The 17,199-nt window shown below is 39.1% G+C and overlaps 2 protein-coding genes across 3 annotated transcripts in view; one reads left to right on the top strand and one right to left on the bottom strand.

Annotated features, from left to right (window-relative positions):
* The window catches only part of PEX13 (peroxisomal biogenesis factor 13), a 253,059-nt gene extending 252,429 nt beyond the window's left edge, over positions 1 to 630 (bottom strand). The window contains exons 1-2 of the mRNA XM_044055037.1: positions 543 to 630; positions 194 to 259 (exon numbers count right to left, since the gene is read on the bottom strand). Coding sequence (XP_043910972.1) covers positions 194 to 258 — 65 coding nt within the window. The 5' untranslated portion in view covers position 259; positions 543 to 630. The remainder of the gene's footprint in view (positions 1 to 193; positions 260 to 542) is intronic.
* PUS10 (pseudouridine synthase 10) overlaps positions 618 to 17,199 on the top strand; it is a 1,838,120-nt gene continuing 1,821,538 nt past the window's right edge. For both annotated transcript variants that reach the window (XM_044055027.1, XM_044055017.1), the window contains exon 1: positions 618 to 711. The gene's annotated coding sequence lies outside the window, so the exon portion shown is untranslated. The remainder of the gene's footprint in view (positions 712 to 17,199) is intronic.

Below are 17,199 nucleotides of genomic sequence, written 5' to 3'. Positions count from 1 at the left end.
TTGCCTACGAAGTTCAAAACTGTTCACAGCCAAACAACAATAACTTTCACAGCCGTTATGAACAAAACAGGACTGCAAACCAATAGGTCATGCACTTTGTTATTTCAGTAATATCTACGTAAAAAGGCCTAGTCAAGAGTTATACGATCTAGATGTTTATTAAATAATGTAGATCTTTCATATTCATACTTACTGAAAACTGGGGATATTACTAGACATCCGCCGTTCCCAGGGCTTTGGGGGAGGGTGTGACGACATCCTACAAAGAGAGGATCAATAGTAGTAATGTAGCTCACCCGACATGTAACCTAGTACTTTAGTATGTTTCTGCCCACACCAGCAAACGTCACATAGGAAAAAACTTGATTGGAACATTTAGGAGCGCGTCTTCAAATTAGCTGAGTTGCTCACTTAGGTCTAATTATACTTGAAAACACTAATAAAATATGTTTAACATTTAAGAAATTAATGATATTACAACACTAAAATTAAGCATGCATACAGTAAACGAAAAAAAAGCATATAATTTTCTTTACACTTACCTTGTGTTAAAGAATGCGGTTGTGCATTTGTTTCGGTAGGGAAGAATATATACGGTGCACTTGATGTTAAGGGACCGTGCTCTTTTCCTTGAGTCTGGTGTTTGATAGTACTATTATCTGTTTACGTTGTTGAATTGTCTAAACGGTGTCCGGCACTCACCCTCGAGAGGTAAAAAAAAAAAACTTTACTAACATTTACAGTGAGAATTATTAATGCACGTGACTGACAAGACAGGCTTCATAGTACAAGTACCTGTATATCTCATCAGTTTTAGATTTATTTTATATTTTTGGTATATATATATTTATTGTTTTCTGTGAAATCATTGAGGAAGTCACTAAATAGAGACAGCTGAAGTTCAGACTTCATATCCTTCAGAAAATGTATGCAATTATAATTATTTTTATCATACCGCTCATCCACTTTGAGCAAGAGTCCTGGAGAAAGCCAAAAATAATAAGGGATAAAGGTCCAAATAGCTTTTAAATATTACTTTTTCATAAACCTAGCAAGTTGAGAGAATTATAGGTTTATATTTACATGGATTTTCTGAACGATATGATGTCTGAAACTCCGATGTCTGTCTTTATAAATTGTCTTCATTGTTCAGTGATTTGCCAGAAAATGTCACATCTTATGAGGCACGGACTTAAAACAGGGTAGAAGTTTGGCATTCTATGAAAATCTGAACAGCTGGGAAGTATGCCTGTTCTGTTTAGCAACTTTCTAAGTTTATAAAAGCAGTGTTTTAAAATCTATCCTATATTCTTGGTTTTGTCCGGAATTCTTGTGCTAAGAGGTTGAAAGGCATATTTGGTATGTGGTGACACTGATGCTTAAAATCTCTTAAATGCAAGAAAACATGGAAAATGATTATCCAAATTGTACCTCATTATGTTATAATCATGATAAAAAGAGTAACTCTGGTTCAGGTTCTAGAAAACAAGTTGACAATTTTGTGTCGCATGATCTTTGTTCTAGAGTTAAGCTTTTGCAACTTCACACCTGCTTATTTATTTATAGGTTCATAGGTAGGTACTAGGCCATTGGCCCTAGGGTTTATATAAGCCTAGCCAAAAAGGTACCCTGGCTTTCACCACCCAAGAAAATTATTTTCCTTTGCCCCTGTTGAGCAGAGCCACAGAGGTGATCCCCGTGGCGAATTTCCTATTATCCAGCCAATCATCAAGATTTTTTTTGAAGAGTGCTAATGAGGAGCTTTGTTTGATATAGATAGGTAGTTTGTTCAGAGTATGGGAAGTCTCTGGGACAGGAATCTATCCCTCCATAATGTTCTATTTATTGTAGTGTCAGGGTTTATGTCCCTAGAGCATGTGGCTCGGAGGGATTGGGATTTCTTTAGGTGGAGCATGTCAAACAGCTCGGGATTTGACATAGCTTTGTATGAGTAGGCGATATGCGACGGAGTAAAGCTGGAGTTTTTTGAGACGGTCTGCATAGGGCATCTGTTTGAGGCCGGTAATCCTCTTTGTGAGGTATTTCTGCGGCCTTTCCATTTGTTGTAGATGTCTTGTGAGGTACATAGCAAAAGGGGTGTTGTACTCTTTTTTTTTTTTTTTTTTTTTTTTTTTTTTTTTTTTTAATTGGGTCTAATGAGTGATGAGTAGAAGGGAACAATGACCTTTTTTTCCTGGATGAGAAACCTTTTGTGATGAGGTGTGCCATGTAGAAGGATTTCCTGACTACTGTGGCGATGTGATTATCAAAGGAGAGACTATGATCCACCTGTGTCCCAGGATCTGTTATCACACTTTCGGTGTTAAGTAGACTACCACCTATGTGATACAGAGTTTTTACCAAAGGGGATGACAATGCACTTTTTGGCATTGAGTTTGAGGCCATGGCTCTGACACCAGGCATCTGTCTCCGTGAGGCCCGTTTGTAGGATGTCCACATCATTAGGAGTTTCAATTATGGCTCCTAGTTTGCAGTCATCTGCGAACTTCGTCAGCCAAAGACCTTCTGTGTTAGCCTGTACTTCAGAAAAGTAGATACCAAACAGGAGAGAACCCAGGACTGAATCCTGTGGTACTCCACTTGTCACTGCTCTGAAGTCGGATTTGGAGTCTGTTACTTTCACAGTGTGGGTTTTGTCAGTGAACCAGTTGGCAACCCATCTTGTGATATAGGGATTTATATCTAGTTTAGTGAGTTTATCTATAATTCCAGAGTGGGGTGTGGCGTCAAAAGCCTTGGCGAGATCTAGATAGGCTGTGTGAACCACCTTACCCTTGTCTACGGCTTTGGTGACTGCTTCAAAGAAGTCTATCAGGTTTAGGAGATATGATCTGCCTTTTACAAACCCGAACTGGGTTGGGTCCAGAGTTTGGAGATTACCATTGTCTTTGTGTATAAGATCCATGATGATACGTTCCATGGCCTTGCAGACTAGGCTCGTCAGGCTAATGGGGCGGTAGTTCCCGGGGTCCGTGGTGGCTCCCCCTTTGTGGAATGGGATAACTGTCGCTGTGCGCCATTCAGTGGGCACAAAGCCTGAGGTGAGGCTATGATTGAACATGGTGTGTAGGTGGGGTGACAGTTCATTCTGCAGTTTGTGTAGAATGCAGCCTGGGATGTTGTCAGGTCCCATGGATGCTGTGTTCTTGGCTTTGGAGAGTGTGGTTTTTACCTGTGCAGCCGTGATTACAGGAACTTTGCATTCTTCTGGTATAGAGATGGGCCCTTTAGGGGGTGAGAGGAGGGTTAAGTTAGCACTGAACCAATCAAACCTGTCTGCCAGGATGTTGGCAATTTCAGTTGGTTCTGTATATTTAGTGCCATTGTGCTGTAACTCAGAGCAGATCTGAGTGTTGCCATTGAGATTCTTGACGTAGCTATAGGATGCTTTGTGGTTGTCTTAGAATCAGTGGCGATTTGTTTTCGTAACTAGCTTTGGAGGATTTTATGAGGGATCTCGACTTCTTACTGAGGCTAACCAGGGAGTTCCTCCAGTTATGGGATTTTACTCTTTTTTTGCAACAGTTTCTTCTGTTATAGAGTTTGTTTATGGCAGGGGACCACCAGATTGGCTTCCTTTTTTTGGAGGATAGCATCTTGGTTCTGTTAGGGATAGCATGATCCATGCACTTGTGTAAGTGCTTATAAAGTGCATTTGTGTAGGATTCAGCAGTCGTACCTCTGTTGTCCGTCTGAATGGGTGTCGTGAAATTTGCCACTTCTGTCTTAAGAAGCGTGAAGTTGGCTTTGGAGAAATTTTTTATAGTGGTTTTCCTCATGGGGGGGGGACAGTATGTGGATGTCTAGGGTGATTAGCTTGTGGTCGGATCTGACCAATGAAGAATTGACCTCTGGTGTGGAACACTGGTCTCCCATGTTGATAATGGCCAGGTCTAGGATATTGCTGCCCCTGGTGGGGGTGTGGATAAGTTGATCCAAGGCATTGGAATTTATGAATTCCAGAAAACGTTGAGCAAAAGAGTTGGTACATGAGTAGTTTTCCCAGTTAATGGTGGGGTAGTTGAAATTTCCCATTATTAGGGTGTTGGGTTGTACCCTAATATTTTCCAGTGTATCAAGAAATGAGTGAGAATCCTGGGGCATGGTGGGGACCTGTAGTAAGTTAAAATTTGGATTGCGATCTTGCCCCAGAGTTAGTTGCACTTGGATAATCTCGGATGCATTATGCTGAGCAACTAGCCTAGAGGTGTTGTTATCCTTAATGAATATGGACACACCTCCGCCTTTAGTTTTTCGGTCCAGGTTAGGTGGCCGAAAGGTGTGGTATGAATTATAGCCTGGTAATGCAGGGATACTCTCTGGAGCCTTGAACCAGGTCTCTGTCACTGCACAGATGTCGATGTTCTTCATTTTAAGGAGTGCCTCGAGTGAATGCATTGTGAGGTTTAGACTTCTAGCATTGTTTAGCATTACCCTCAGATTTTGCTTGCTTGTACCTGTTAAGGTGGTGAATTTGTCATTTGAACCTTTCCTAAAAAGGCACTCTAGGGGCGGCAAGAGCCTTGGCCAGTATTCGGAATCTCAAGGACAACAGATGCATACCACCTCTGGCAAAGCATCGTGGTCTGTCGATCATGTCATCCCAGGCAGAGAGATACTGGATCCCCTTAGAATGACACGAGAAGCTTAGCCAATTGTTGAAGTCAATCATTTTGTCCTTGTACTGTGGTATCATTCTGAGTGATGGCAGGATGCTACTCAGGGCTAGGGTCATACCTGCCTGGGCTACAAGATTGAGAGCTCCTCCATGTCTCTCTTCATGTAGTCCAGAGAGGTACTTCTCAGGTTATTCACACCAACATGGACAAGGACAGTCATATTTTCTAGTTGTTGTGGAGTGACCGGAGTGCATGTGTTATGTGGCGGATCCTGGCACCCGACAGGCAGCTTTCTCCTTGTTTAGCCTGGTGAGTGGAACATTATAGAGTCACCTATGACTAGAGTGTTGGGTACGTTGTTATGCCTTATGGGCTGTGGTTGAGTGGCACACTGAGTTTGTGAGCTGTGTGTCATTTGGGTTGTGTTGGGGGGGTGGAGGTTGCTTGCGTTTCTGCTTTGGAGGTCTCTGTTGCTTGAGCAGATTTTTATTGAGACCCTCTGCGAATGTAGGTGTTTGTATGTGTGTGTGTTCTGCTTTGGAGGTCTCTGTTGCTTGAGCAGATTTTTATTGAGACCCTCTGCAAATGTAGGTGTTTGTGTGTGTGTTTTGGTGTTGTAGGTTTTGAGGGACTATGTGATGAGTGTGGTGCAAGTTATTACAGTTTGAACCAGTCTGCCCACCTAATTAACAAAGACCCTTTTGATCCACAATCCAGGCTCAGACTAGCAAAGCAATAACATGTAGATACATATAAATGGTAAATAAGGTAATTTGAACAATGTAAATAATGCCACGGTGGTACAGCGGTTAGCGTTGTCACCTCACAGCAAAAGGTTCTCTGGTTCGATTCTCTGCTGGAGCCCCTTCTGTGTGGAGTTTGCATGTCCTCCCCGCGGTCGAGTGACGTTTAAAAAAAGACATGAAGATAGGGCGTGCTTTCTTTGAAGGTTGGGTATCGGGCTGGCACCTCAGCACTGTAAAAATCCAGTGCCAGTCATTTGCTGACCGGAGTTACGCAGTGGCGATCCCAACCGGGAAAAGCCGAAAGACATTAGAACAATGGAAATGATGTGAAAAGGACAAGCGACTAATTGTTACATACACAGTTTAAGTAGTGACATAGTAATTAGATGATATGTAAAGTAAGACTCCCCTGCCATGTTGCACAATGTGATTCTCTGACATCATTTAAATGTAGGTTGGAGAATTGGATGGATGTCCTTAAATTTACATTGGGACTCTCGGGCATCTCTCTGTCTCTGCATGCAAAAGGTGGTGGAGCCTGAGGCTGGGTATTGGCAAGACTTGCATGGCCTCTTTTCCAACTTGTCTTGTATATTCTATGATCCTAAGAGTATAAATGGGCTTAAAGAAAAACTATATGCAATATGTACACGTAAACATAATATGGAATTCAGCAGCCATCTTGGAGTTGATCTTAGTTACAAGTCTTATCATTCTAATTTTAGTTTATTTAAATACAAAGTACATTATCTGATTATTTTATAAAAGGTGTTGTAAATACATATTTTATCACTTGTTTTGGTTTTTATTGTTTGAATGTTATTAAATATTTTTATTATTATTTTCAGATATTTCTTTTTTTGATAAAAAAGCCTTGAATGCTTGGTGATAGTGGAAAAAGCACAGTTGTGTAAAATCTTGCCATAACAATAGATGTCCTTCTCTTCACTGTTGCAGTATTTTAAACAGAAGGGATCTCTGGCCCAGGGCAGCCCAATGCTTGGACAGTATACCAAGGCCTAATGATATTGTATGTGCCATATGTCACACCTATGCTCCCCACACAGAACATAAAGCAACTACTCAGAACTGACTTGCCCCAGAAGAGAGCAGTCTCCATAGGACAAAGGAGTCCATACATATGTAGAAGGAAAAATGCAGAAGACAAAGGGGAAACCCTCCGCTAGAAGAGAATCTAAAATAAAAACCAGAACAAACAAGGTTGGAGGGAGGGAGCAAATACTGCAACAGTGAAGAGAAGAACATCTACTGTTATGGTAAGATTTTACACAACTGTACTATGTTCTTCTGTATCTCTGTTGTAGTACTCTAAACAGAATGGAGAGTAGAAAAAACTCAAGAAACAGGAAGGGAGGTGGAAGGCTGAGAAGAGCCCTCCACAAAACCCATTTAAAATGGATGTAGCAAAACCTTCTCTGGCTATAAAGACCATGTCCAGTTTATAATGCTTAGTAGAAGTATGCACTGAAGAGCAAGTAGCAGCTTCAAGAATGGAATTGGTGTCCAACTCTTTGAATAAGTCACTATAAGAGGCAACAGCTCTAGTGGAATGAGCTGTAACAAAAGCAGACAGATTTTTCATGAAAAGTATAACAAAAGGAAATGGCCTTACATATCCAGGAGGAGATGGTTTGCTTAGAAACAGCCAAACCCAGTGTCTTGGGATAAAACAAAGCAAAAAGCTGATTAGAAAAAACACTGTAAGAAACTTTCCACCAGGAGTTCTCAGTGGAATAACTAGACAAAAATACTTCCCAGATTTGAAACGATATGAACCTGGTACTGATATTAACTGTTACTAAACTTAAACTTAGAAAGTAATAAAATGCAAAGCTGTCTACTCGAATAAATCTATTAAACTTAGTAAATCAAGTAAAAAATCCAATCCAGGATATGTTGAATTCACAGTTCGAGCGATCCATCAGACTTGGTGGTAATATATTTAAGAACACTTTTATTTAACAGTAGTTGATGTGGAAGTAGTAAAGTTTCTGCTATAAATACAGATCAGTCCAGCCATCCTGCAGAAGAGGTAAGATTTTGCGCATCCCTGCTTGTTGACATACCACATCACTATAGTGTTGTCTGTGTACACCTTCAAGGGGGCCTGGAGAGAACATTGGATGAAAAGCTTGAAGGACCAGAAATGGAGCTCTTACCTCTTTGATGTTGATATGGTCTGACTTACTCTGAACTTTGTAGTGACCAAAATAACCCCCCCACCCCATGTCTGAGGCATCAGTGAACAGTTATTGAGAAGGGACTGGAGGCCGAAAGGGCAGGCCTTGGTTGAGAGCAAACTGCTGAATCCACCACTCAAATTCTTTCTGTAGAGAAGGAAGGAGAGGTACACTGAAATCCAGTCGGTGACTGCTGCAGACAAACTGACTTGAGGTAGCAGTGAAGCTTCTTCACATGCAATTTTGCAAGAGGGAGAATTGGAATAGAACAGGCCATGAATCCCAGGGCCCAAGAAACTCCCTGGCTGGCGTGGTAGTCAGATGAATAAGAAAGAAGGCTGTAATTGACAAAACTTTTGGAGGTGAAAGAGAAGCCAACATTGGCACTGTCTGACTCCTGCATCCCAGATACATGTGATCCTGAGAGGAAGTTTGCACAGACTTTTGAAAGTTGATAGTGAACCCCAAACTTTAAAGAAGAGAGATGGTGAACTCCATATCCTGTAACAGGTGACTGGAAGAAAGCACCTGAAGCAACAGGCCATCTAGATAAGAAAAATCTGAATGCCTTGAAGTCTGCAGAAAGCAATCACGAGAGCTAGGCATTTTGTGAATCCCCTGGGGCAGTAAAGAGGTCAAAGGGCAAAGCAGGGAACTGAAAATGAAAGGAACAAACAGAAATGTAAAAACTTCCTGAAAAGAGGGGCCTCAGAGTATGTGCAAAAACACTGATCCGTCCTGGCTGCTGAGGAATACGATGTAAATGCCAAATGGTCTACAGTTATTACCCTCTTCTAGAAGGATTTCCGGTGGAGGCCAGACAGCTAAAGAATCCGGCCAAGACTTCTTGGCCATTTTCTTACCTAGTGGGAGTATCTTTGGGTTAAAGGATTCTGCCATGGTACCCTGGGCTAACTGTTTAAGCCACTGGTTTTCAAGATAAATGGCCAGGAAGACAAAGAGCTTCTGAGTGCTTTAGGCTCAAATGCTTTGCAGATACTAATAGTCATGGTTTTGGGAAGCACCCAAACAAAAAAGACTCTTCGTGATAATACTTATGGGGAATCTGATTCCCACACTGACATTTTCCCTTCTTGGATGACATGAACTCTAGGTAGCAAAATTAAAATACAAGACCAAGAAAAAAAAAAAAAAAAGAAAATGCAATGGGCCACCTATCCAGCAGCTAGGTATTCGGCACAGCAACAAGGTGTTCAGACAAATTAGCAATAATGCCATTTGAGCTGGCGGCAAAGAATTTCTGGGTAGTTGAGTCTGCATATCCCTTTTATGCCCTGAGTTATGTGCAGGGAGCATAGAATATAATGTATGGTGCATTCAAGATAATTATTCTTTGGTATACTGGACAAGCGTTGGGATGCCCTGGGCAAGAGATCCCTTATGTTTAGAATACTGCAACAGTGATGTAGAAGGACATCACTGGACTGAAATAGTGTATTTGTGTGGCAGTTGAAGTGTAACCGTGGAAGTGTAGTTGTGCATTGCTATCATAACATTTAAAATCAGTATTGCAGAGACACTATTTTAGCCCAGTGTTCTCCATGGTCACCAGTCTCCGTGAGTGTTTCATTGCTTAATGAACTTTAGTATGTAAAAATTGAGAACTGCAGGTAGCTGAAGATTGATTTGCGGGTACTGTGATTCTGGTTCCCCATGTGAAGGCTGATCAGAGTATTGGATCTCCATGCGATCAAAAGTTAGTATCAGTACTCCACTATGTTTGTTTAGTTTGTTGGTGTTGTAGTTCAGCTTCTTTATTCACTATTACCAGTAATGTAAAGCATTCTGTGTAAAGACACCCTAATTTACACTTGATCTATACATGTACCATTTTACTAGAACAGCTAATATCCCTTAACATTTCTTGTATCATAGAAAACGTTAAAGGTTTAAGCAATAATGGAGAACACTGGACTGAGTATAAGTCATGTTTTATTCATAGACACAAGTTGTGCTCAATCCAGTATGCTCCACTTTTGCCAAATGCATTGTCTATAGTCCAGCAGCAATAAACTGATTCAGCTCATTAATATCCAACTAGTGTAGACAAATATTGTTAAATGGGCAATATTGGTTTTGTGTATACATAAATGTGTGTGTTTACATTCACACTTTATTTCTATATATGTATATACGTATGGGTATATATACACGTACGTATATGTGTGTGTGTGTGTGTGTGTGTTTATGTAATATGTATATATATGCACACATACATGTATGTATTTCTTTGTGTGATGGCATGCATTGGTTAAAAAATTTATAATAGTTAAAGCTGCATGGGTGACCGAAATATACAAATGAAAACATTGCTGAGTTTGCACATCTCCACTGAATGGAATGCAGCAGTTGTGGGCCAGCTTAAAGGACTGTTCGCAGTCCATTACTTAACATCAATCATGTCTTAGCTACAATTAAGTTCTTCCTCTTGTAATAGCAGTATTTTTTATCTCCTCTTCACATACAGTCTGGCTTTCTAAAGCCAACAAGTGTGCTCCTAACCCTGATCAGTCTTTCACCACTAGGAAATATGGCCATGGAAAATGATCCTTGAGCTGCATTTGTTTTTATGGATCTGAAATAAAAGTACATTTACTTTCAGGTGTCATTTGCTGCAGCTCTGCCTCACTTATTTTGATTGAGATACATTGTTGGCTGTTCTACATTTTGCTTCTTAGATTCTTGCTTGTTGGTGAAATCGTCTTGAGAATCATTCTGCTCACTTATTAGTCGAGTTATCTTACTGTAAAGCATTTTCCTTCCTCTTTAATCAAACCAAAGGAGTCACGTTCAGGGAGGATGTTATATGTCTCATGTATTACTTTGCCTTTCCTGTGTGAATTTCTTTCTGCATACTATTTTTGGCTTTTTGTTAAATGTAGCATAATTTCCTTTTGTCATTTGTCTCCGTATGTGTTACTTAAGGCCTGTGTTTTTTTGGTCAAGGCAAGTCTACGGATAAGGTGGCTTAACATTCAAATATTGTGAAAAGGCATTTAATGGAATGTCTGCAAATAGTTTCACAGGGATTCAGTAAGGCAGGGCAAGTGATTCAGTTGACAATGTTGCCAAACTGACCCCCCCCCCCAAAAAAAAAAAATTTAAATAAAATTTTGTCCTTGGCAAAATATCATTTATTAAGCATTTTTTTAATATAACAGATTAGAAGAGAAATGGAGAGATGCAGGAGGATCAGCACTGTAGAGAATAATATACTTTGACACACATTTTATTTTTTTCAGTATTTGGATAGGTTACCCTTTAAAGTCTTTTCAGGTCTGAGTTCCATTAATGTTTTCATTGATTTATTTGTCATTGCTTTTTTCCTTAGTAAATCATTCCCTAGCTATTGTCCTACATCAGTAGTGTGTGCAGACTGAGCAGTTGTTTGTCTAAATCTCCTTGTTTGTAGTAATGTCCCTAATTTGGAAAATGTATCTCTGATACTAACAAAAATACGTGTGTGCACACCAAATGCTTGCATGTTTTTTCCAACTCCCATTCCCAGCCAGAAAATTGAGTACAATTTACCCATGTTATGCTTTTGCTCATCTTATAATCCAACAAACTACAGGCTATTAAAAATAGAATGTGCAGATTTGTTACCTTAGCACATGCTGGCAAGTATCACTATAATGTACTCATGACTATCGGTTGGTTTTCTGTTAATGCCCAGTGCAGCACTTCATACCAGTACTCTGATTCTTAAAATAGTAAAACAAGATGTTTGCCCCCAGTAAAGAAATCATTACAAACACAAGAACAAGGCTACACATTAAGAAAGAACAATAAAGAAGCCTGCATTTAGTCAGCCCCCTTTCATTTTGGAATAAAATGCCAGGTGATCGTGTCTGTTGGTTTCTTCTGTTAGCATTCGAGTGCACTAAGGAAAGCACTGGGGTCAGAATGGAGACATGAAAAGTCAGTAAGCAAAGGAGAGTAGTGCTGAAATTGAATTCATCCTGAAGTATTGGTGAGTACATTCGCGAGGTGGACCCTGTTTTCACAAAATCTTACCAAGGCGACATGGACAGAAGTAGGTCAAAAATTAAAAGTGATAGCTGGGTGCACAAGACCCAGGATAAAAAAGTGCCTAATCCTGGTAGGGTCACTGGTGCCAGGACTGGAAAAATGGCACTGTAGAATCCTCAAAAATACAGAAACATTACTACAACGGGGCCAGGCCAGGTCCAGGGGGAGGATGGGCCCCCCTGTTGTAGAAGGAAGTACCAGTCCACAAAAATCACAAAAAACTGATATGCCAAAGAAGAGCCATAAAAGACACTAGAGTAGACTGTTGAGGATAAGAAAGAAATTATGTATTGTTACTATTATGCAGAAAGCCCAGGATTTCCAGACACAAGATATACAACATGATTAAGAGAGAAATTACAGAAAAGAAAAATACTTCTGCAGGAAAAACTGTTAGAAGCTTCAAATGAAAATTTATGTTCATTAATACAACAGATTTGTGAAAAACAGTATATAGATCAAGAAACTTTGATCAGTTTGGAAAAAGAAGCATCTGAGGAAGTTTGAAAATATTAACAACAAAACCTAGAGATATTTGGACGATATAGAAATGAAATATGGACATGGGAAAGAGAGAGAGATTTGATATGGTACAAAATTTATGCAAAGGAGAAAGCCAACTTAATCAGTATAAAGAAGGCAGCCCCAAAGATATTTGAAGAGAAATATAGGCAAAGGCATCTGGATATGGAAAATTTTACAATAAAAAAAAAAATATCACTAAGATGGAACGTAGAAATGATTAGTAAAGTAGAAGTTAAAAAAAAATAGAAGCTGAAATTATGGAGAACCTGCGAAGTGAAGGATTTGGTGTAGATGGTCTAATACAAGTTAAATCATAGCATGATGGAGTGAATCCCCAAAGTAAGGAGAAACAGGAAGATCAGGAAACATCTGAAGAGGAAATATGGACATGTGAAAGAAAAAGAGATTTAATATGGTGTAATATTTTGGTTGAAAGCAAAAGTAATCAATACAAAAAGATCGGCACCAAAGATATTTGAAGAGAAATACAGGCAAAGGAATCCAGACATGGAAAACTTTACAATACAAACAATGAGAATCGAAAGGAAAAGTAGAAAAGGAGATCAGTAATGGATAAGCTAAAGAAATAGAAACTGAGGTCGTGAAGTACCTCCAAAGTAAAGGCTTCAATGTAGAAAATTTAATTCAGGAAGCACCACACCAGGACAGAGCAATGGAACTCCAAATCAAGGTGAACCAGTGGAATGGGAAGCAATTGGTCAGGTGCCATATGAAGATATTTTGGAGCCTTCCACAGGAAATCGCTATAAACATTCACTTGAAGCTAGACAGCAAGGAAAAGAACAAGAAACTGTGGAAACTCTGATGCAGTCAATGTTGAGGAGTGATAAATAGGCCTGTGAGTTCTCATATGACAGAGCAACAGATGGCAGAGGATGAAATTCTAGAGAATGTGCCACAGGAAGATGCAATAGAACTTTCTATAGAATGCCCACAGGAAATGGAAAACAAGGGATGTGCCCTCAGTTTGGAAGAAAATGAGCTAAGAGAAGAGTTGCTGGATTTAATGGACATGGCTATATTAATATCAATGAGATAAATAGACTGTAGATGGTCAATAAAACCAAAACGTCAGAAGTCTGATAAAACAAATGAATGTAGTAATTAAAACTGTCCATAGAGATCCATGTGATGTAACAGAATTAAACGGAATATATTAGTGTGCTGCTAAATTGCTAACTGATAAAGTTCTACCACAAGAACACAGGGTAGTGAGGGAAAGGAAGGGGAGGAATCGAAATAGCATCATGGAATTATTGAATAGAGAAAACTATAAAGCAGTTAAGACAAGAAGTGTCACTCTTAGAAGACTATAGAAGAGGGAATAGATCAACAAAACTGCTGAGAAAGATACATATGATTAAAGCAATTCACAGTATTAGAACAGACCGGGATCTGTCATGCACTATAACAAACTAAAAATTTCAGCACAAGTGGAAAAACTTAGAAGATGCACAGATAAATATAAATGAAAAGTACAAAGTAAGCAATTTATCGATGACCCAAAAAAGTTTTATAGAGAATGGGGAAATAAGGTAAAAGGAATTGAAAGACCACCAAAAAAAAAGAGTAAGTAGATACATTTTTAAAAAGTATTTATGAAGAGCCTGTGGAACATTACAGAGATGGTAATTGGATAGGAGTAAAAGAAAGAATAAAAAGTTTAAAGGTGCAGGATATGAAATGGGATGAAGTAACAGCCTGAGAGATTGAGACAAAATTAAGGAAAGCTTATAACTGAAAAACCCCGGGCCCACATGCAGTACCTAACTTTTGGTTGAGTATTAACATCTTTGCATGAGGATTTAGCCATGAGTAATAACTATAAATATGTGCACCCTGAACAGACACCAACCTGGCTAATAACAGACAAAACAATGCTCCTTCTTAAGAGTGGACCTGCAAGCTACCCAAAAAATTATAGACCAATAACTTGTCTTCCGACAACGTATAAACTATACATGGAAATTGATGCCAACAGAGTTTATAGTCATTTAGAAGAAAACTCAGTTATGGCAATAGAACAAAGTATCATTTGTTGTTAAATAAAGTCATACTGGAGAACTGTAAAAAGAGGAATAATGTAAGTATGGCATGGATTGACTATAAAAAAAAATTGATAGTATCCCACATTCATGGATAAGAGTGCTTAAAAATATATGTGACATACCCTAAACTGCTGATCAACTACATTACAGGACCATGAAATGCTGGCAGACCACTTTGCAATTAAGCCACGATAAAGGACAGATTATTATCTCAGCAATAAAAATTCAAAGGGGGATGTTCCAGAGTGAATCTCTGTCACCAGTGCTATTCTGCCTTGCCATTAACCCATCAAGTTGTTTACTTAACTTAGGCCATGGCTACAATTTGGCTCCTAAAAAACAACAACGTGTAAAGACTTCTCATCTTCTCTTTGTCGATTGATTTAAAACTGTATAGCTTATCAAATGAGGAACTGAAAGCACAGCTGCAGGTTGTCAAAACTTTTTCAGATGATATAAGAATGTCATTTGGTCTTGATAAGTGTGCAAAAGCAACATTTAAACCAGGAAAACATCAGTTTGGGACAAGCATGTGATGTAAAAGAACTTGAGCAAGAGGGAGTATATAAATATTTGGGAATTGAAGGGTCAACAATAAAACATGAACAGATGCGAATAAAACTTAGTAAGGAATACTTAGAAGACTTAAATTAATTTTGAAAACCGCATTGACATCTAGAAACAAAATCCAGGCAATAAACCAGTTTGCTCTTCCTGTCCTAACTTACAGTTTTGGAGTGACTGACTGGCCCCAAAAACGTGTTGGATAGATTAGATAGGAAAACAAGGATGCTTCATGGTCACCAAATGATTTATAAAAATCAGTGTATACCAAGATTATATATTCCCAGTTCCGAAGTAGGGATGGGCCTCCTTGAAGTTGATTACATGCATAGATCTGCAATCATGGGACTCCACACATATCTGCTAACCTCACAAGACCCAAATGTAGTGAGAAGTCTTGAAATATGAGAAGAATAGATCTAAGGTGACTTCTCTGCTTAATTTAGCAGAAGCATATCGGCATCAAGCAGGAATGGAAATCAAACCAGAAGTAGATAAAAATCAGGCAGCAATTGAATGTGCCAAAAAACAAAAGAAAGAATATAAGGTGAAGGACCAGATGAGAAGGCAAGAAATGCTGAAAAAGCATAAATATAGTTGCAAGTATAGAAAACTTCTGGAAGAACCTCATGTTGATCAGGAATGAGCACAAGAATGGTTAAGGAGAGGTGAATTCAAACCAAGAGATGAAAGGTTAATATTGGCAGCCCAAGATAGTGGGCTACGTACACACTGATTTACAAAGTCCATTGAACATGTGGGAGAAACAGACAAATGTAGGTTTTGTAAAACTGGATTGGAAACAGTCGCATACCTCGTTGCTGGGTGTGACATACTAATGGGAGAAGGACTGTATACTGAAAGGCATAATAATATGGCAAGACTGTTGCACTGGGGATTATGCAAACATTATGGTATTAAAGTGGCTGAAAAACACTGGAAACATGAGCCACAAAGCATCATAGAAAATTATGAAGTTTATATCACATGGGATCACCCATTACCAACAGTTCAAAAGATAAAACCGGATATACTGGTCCAAGGAAAAAAAAGACAAAAGTAGCATTGATCATTGAAATTGCTGCACCCAGTGACTACAGTGTCTTGCGTACAGAGAGACATAAAGTCATAAAATATCAGGCTCTGCAGGCAGACACGAGAGCAATGTGGAAGAAAGATACCCAGACAGTTCCAGTGGTAGCTGGAGCAAGGGGTCTTATAAAAAAAAGAATTTACATTTGTATTTAGATATGTTACCAATGCATGTAACCCCATACGAATTGCAGGAGTCATTACTGGGCACATTGCGAGTGCTGCGAAGCGCACGTTTGGCTGACATCAAAGATTGACTCAATGCTAATTTCATGAACTTTAATCGTACTTTGACTTAGGAATGGGGTCCATTCCCGTAATAGTATTGGAAACCCAAAAGATTTGGAGAAATTAAAAAAGAATGAAACACATTCAGGAGGAAGCCATTTGTACCTGTTTGTGTGACACTAGACAATAATTCACACATCTCATTATCCATATTTAAAAATATAAGAACCATACTGTAGAACTTGTCAAAACCTGTAAATAATGTATGGTATGTCATCAATATCTTCTATGTCTACCACTATGTATGCAATTTTGCAATGTGCTAAAACACTGTAACCTTTTTTGCTCTTTGCTCTTACCATACTCCATTATTTATGTCCTGCCTGTTCTTTGAGCCTGGGTCATGACTGAAAAGGGGTGGTAGACCAGTTTACCAGCCTAGTTAACAAATGACAAATAAATACATATTCTGCTCTTGCCTTTTTTTTAGTTGAAGTTGGTCTTTCTGTAGAATGGGTTTGAATATACTTTAAATGCTTGGGTATGACCCAGAAATATGAAATCTGACAGCAAATGAAGGCTTTTAGCCATTCTACTTCACAAACCTTTATTTAACTGCAGCCTATTTTTCCTACTTTCTTAGTATAGTCTGTCTTTCTTTCCTTTGTAGTTTTAGCCTTGTTTTCACCCAGTCTTCTCATGAAGGCCATTCCATTCACCACCATTTATATAAAAAGTTCTAGTATTATACATAATCTTCCTTCCACTGATTCTCTGTTTTGTCCTTTTGATGAAAAATTGCATTTAATTAGCTAGTTCTGTATTGCCAGGGATAAATCCCTGACTGTGACAGACAGGCCAGGGCTATTTAGCAGTCCAGACAGTGGAAGAACCAGAGGGGGGATGGTGGGAGTGAATGACTGATACTGTCTCAGTCATCTTGAAGAATGGAGGCAGCCCACTTTGTTGTATGCATGTTATTTAACTGAATCTAGGTGTGCCTGCAAACAGGGTAAAGTGCTGAAGACCCTCTCTACCCCTTAACCTTCCTTCAGGAAATACCATCAAATATACCCCCCCC

The sequence above is a fragment of the Protopterus annectens genome, chromosome 1.part2 (assembly GCF_019279795.1).
Source record: "Protopterus annectens isolate FY-2018-M chromosome 1.part2, PAN1.0, whole genome shotgun sequence".
Classification (NCBI taxonomy): Eukaryota; Metazoa; Chordata; order Ceratodontiformes; family Protopteridae; genus Protopterus; species Protopterus annectens.
Note: the sequence above shows the minus strand (reverse complement) of the source record. Positions and strands in the feature narration are given on the sequence as shown.